Below are 3,266 nucleotides of genomic sequence, written 5' to 3' on the forward strand. Positions count from 1 at the left end.
CGGGGGCCGCTGCTCTGGATGTGGGACACGGCCTCGGCGGCCTGCATGTTGGGCGGCGCGAAGCGCGACAGCACGCGCAGCAGCGCCTGGGCCTTGTGCTCCTGCGTGTCGTCCGCGCTGTAGTCCGCCACTCGGCACTCGTACACGCCCTCGTCCTGGCGGCGCACTGCCGACAGCCGCAACCTGTGGGAGATGTCGTTGCCCTGGACCCGCACGGTCTGCAAGAGAGGGGCCGCGTCAGAGACGGGAAGGGCGTGCCTGGCCGTCACTGCACCCCAAACTTCACAGTTGGGTTTGCCAATCAGGAGCCAGCTCTCCATTCCTTGTGTAGCTCCAGTGGCTGGCGGTCCACCTGGGTCCACCTGCCCACTGCTCTGTGCCCAGTTTCCTGTCTCTTAACTGAATGCAGGGGGTTGCAACCTCTGGCCCCCACAGACCTACTCTTGGCATCTTCACGGCTGTCCTTTCAGAGTGCCGGACTCACTCCTCCGTGCTCCCTCCTGTGTCTCTCACTGCCCAGACTTCCATGCCTCACCGCTGCTGCGCACGGGCTCAGCCTTGAGGAAGCCTCGCACCTACTGCACCAGGCCCTCCCTCCTCTGTTCTAGACCCTGCAGGCTGGGCTGGCATCCTCCTCAGAGTACACACTTATGCCCATTTATGCGCTCTGAGCTTTGCACAACCAACCCTCCACCTTCCCAGGGAGGCAAGGGGGCTCAGGCGGCCGCCAAGCTCCCTGACCCTGCTACTCATGAGCCTGCCTTTCTGCTTACAGCTGGAACCTGCTTTTCCACTTACAGCTGGAAGCTCCTGACCAAGCACCCTCCCAGGAGCCCAGTGGAAACACTGAATGAGCAGCTTTGGGGTCCTGGCCAAGCATCCTAGCAACCCTCACCTCTGCACCAAGCCCAGAGGAGGTCCTGGTGGTCCTTCCCACTGCAGCCAGAAAAGTCTGGGCACAAGTCCTCTCTGAATTACCAACTCCACTACCCAGGCCCTTGGCGGGCTGGCAAGAAAGTCCCTGTCCCTCCGAACGTCCCCCCTCATATCCAGTACTCCCACCAGCAACCAAAATCCCGGGGAAGGGAGGTAGTAGAGGGTGCTGGTACAAATGCGCCGGATAGGCCCCCCAACAGAGTCCCAGTGTGGAGCCAGAGAGCAGGCTTGCCTCAAGTTGCCAGGGGAAATGCCTACAGAGAGCAGGCCGAGGCTTTGGAAGAGTCACCGCTACCGAGAGTGTTGCAGTGAGAGTGGGGCAGAGGAAGGAGGCTGGGACCCTCGATTTACACAAAGGGGAACCGGATCCCGGTGGCGGCGACAGAGGGCGCCGAGACACGCCAAGCGCCAACAGGGCTGGGCTGCTTTCAGGGGCCTCAGGCTCCTGGCCGAGCCTCTCTAAAGGCAAGGAAGCTGTGGGGCGCGAAGCGGCCAGAAGGGGTCTCCCGCGGCCCGCGCTGGGCGCCACACTTACGCTGATTTTAGTTGCATCCTTATTTGTTACCTAAAATGCAAAGAGGGAGAGAGAAACATTAGGCTCTCGGCCTTCAGGCTCTGAGCGCTCAGATCTGCCTCCAGCAAGGAGCCCTGTGCAGGCAGGCTGGCATTCGGAAGCACTGGCGTCAGAGCGGCAGTGGACAGCATGGGAAACATCAGGATTTTTAGGAGTTTTACCCAGCAGGAAGCAGGGCTCAGAGCTAGCAAGGTGCCTGGCCCAGGAGGACTGGCTGCGGCCGGCTGGCTGGCGGGAGAGAGAGAGCAGACTGCCAGCCGCTGGCAAGGAAGACCCAGCTCCTCCCTGAGAGTCCTATTCCCTGCCTTCTTTGTGTAAAGCCTGTGAAAGCTGGAAGGAGGGGCTGGCCTATCCGGCCTGGACCCAGTGGGAAATGTGAGCAATAACTCCGGGTGGGACCCTGGGGAGTGGGCAGGTAGGTGTGTGTGGACAGTGTTGCTAAGAGTGTGGATTAAGAGGCCGATGACAGTGGGCGGTGCTCTGCAACCCCAGGGGGCCCTCCTTCTGACCCAGGTGACTTGCTTGCTTTTCTGCACAAGGTGCTCTGTCCACCTCTGGAACCCAGCCCTCAGGAGCTTAGCTCCTTGGCCCTGCGCTCTGGGGTGGCAGAGGGCAGGGAAAGCGTGGCCTGACCAAGTGGTCTCTCTTCAGCACCCAGTGCTCATTAGACTCCAGGCCTGCAGCCAGCAGCGTTAGAGTGAACTAGATGGGGCGTGGCTTTTTAGGGGCCAGCAGAAGAGTTTGGGAGGCTTTGGGAGAAGGGAATGAATGATCAGGGCTTGGGGGGAGAAAGAACTGTTGTTGAGGATGCTGGGGGAGGGGACTGAGCGGGTAGGGGGTGGGCTGTGCCACAGGGGGCACCCCGGTGGCCACTGGTCAGCTTGCCTTGCCGGGTTACCCCAGCATCCAGGCCATCCAGGCGCGAGCTCTGAGCACCAGCACAGACCAAGAAATGGTTACCTTGCTCCGGGCGCCTGGCACGCCGAGCGCCAGCTCGTGCAGCAGCTCTCGGGGCGGCTCCTTGAGGTACCACCACTGAATCTCCAGCGAATACGAGGTGGCTCCGCTCGCCCGGAAGGCGCAGGGCATTTCGATGTCGTCCCCCTCTCTCACTGTCACATCTTTGGGGACTTCAGTAAATGTAGCTGGGGGCGGGGGAGAGAGAGGCGTGACCAGCTGTGGGGCGGGGGCCTAGGGCAACCGGTGGCGCGACGGCCAGTCCCTGGCTCGCCGGCCTCGGGCTGCCCACCCCAGGCTGCCCCGTGGCTCAAGGCTCGGGGCGCTAGCAAAGTTCGGTCGAGCAGCCGCCAGGCCGCAGTAGAGACGACTAAGGCTGCAGGCTGTCTCCCTCCGGATCGGGTGGGGCAGGAGGGGCGGCTCAAGCTTCTCCCCCGGCGCCCGCCGCACTACCAGAGCCCGGCTGGGGCGCACCAACTCCCGCGCCCCGCGAGCCCTTCCTCAGCTGGAACCCTGGTCGGGCTTCCAGCGACCGGCGCGGGCGCCGCCGTGGCGGCGACCCCTCACCGTTCTCCCCCCCTTCTTCGGACCGGGGCTGCACACCGGGACTACCGAGACGGGGAAGCCTTCCCTTCGCTTCCTGCTCCTCCTCCGCGGCGGCCGGGCAGGCTGACTCCGGCGGCCCCGGCAGGAACCCCGAGCCCCCGCGGCAGCGAAGTTCCCGCGCTCACCGTCGGCCACGCAGAGCAGCAGGGCGTGCAGCAGCAGGGGCGGCAGGTATCCGAGGGCGCCGAGCCGG

General features: G+C 63.9%; 1 protein-coding gene across 1 annotated transcript; it reads right to left on the reverse strand.

Moving 5' to 3' along the window:
- Positions 1–5: 5 nt before the first annotated feature.
- Positions 6–3,265, reverse strand: VSTM2B (V-set and transmembrane domain containing 2B; the record flags this gene model as incomplete). Its single annotated transcript, XM_012733175.1, has 4 exons — positions 6–218; positions 1,472–1,501; positions 2,471–2,655; positions 3,199–3,265. Coding segments are annotated over 4 exons (495 nt in total), but the record flags the coding sequence as incomplete, so codon positions are not given.
- Between the last annotated feature and the right edge of the window lies 1 nt (position 3,266).

Source organism: Condylura cristata, unplaced genomic scaffold (genome assembly GCF_000260355.1).
Source record: "Condylura cristata isolate star-nosed mole 26May11 unplaced genomic scaffold, ConCri1.0 scaffold00039, whole genome shotgun sequence".
NCBI classification, from domain to species: Eukaryota; Metazoa; Chordata; class Mammalia; order Eulipotyphla; family Talpidae; genus Condylura; species Condylura cristata.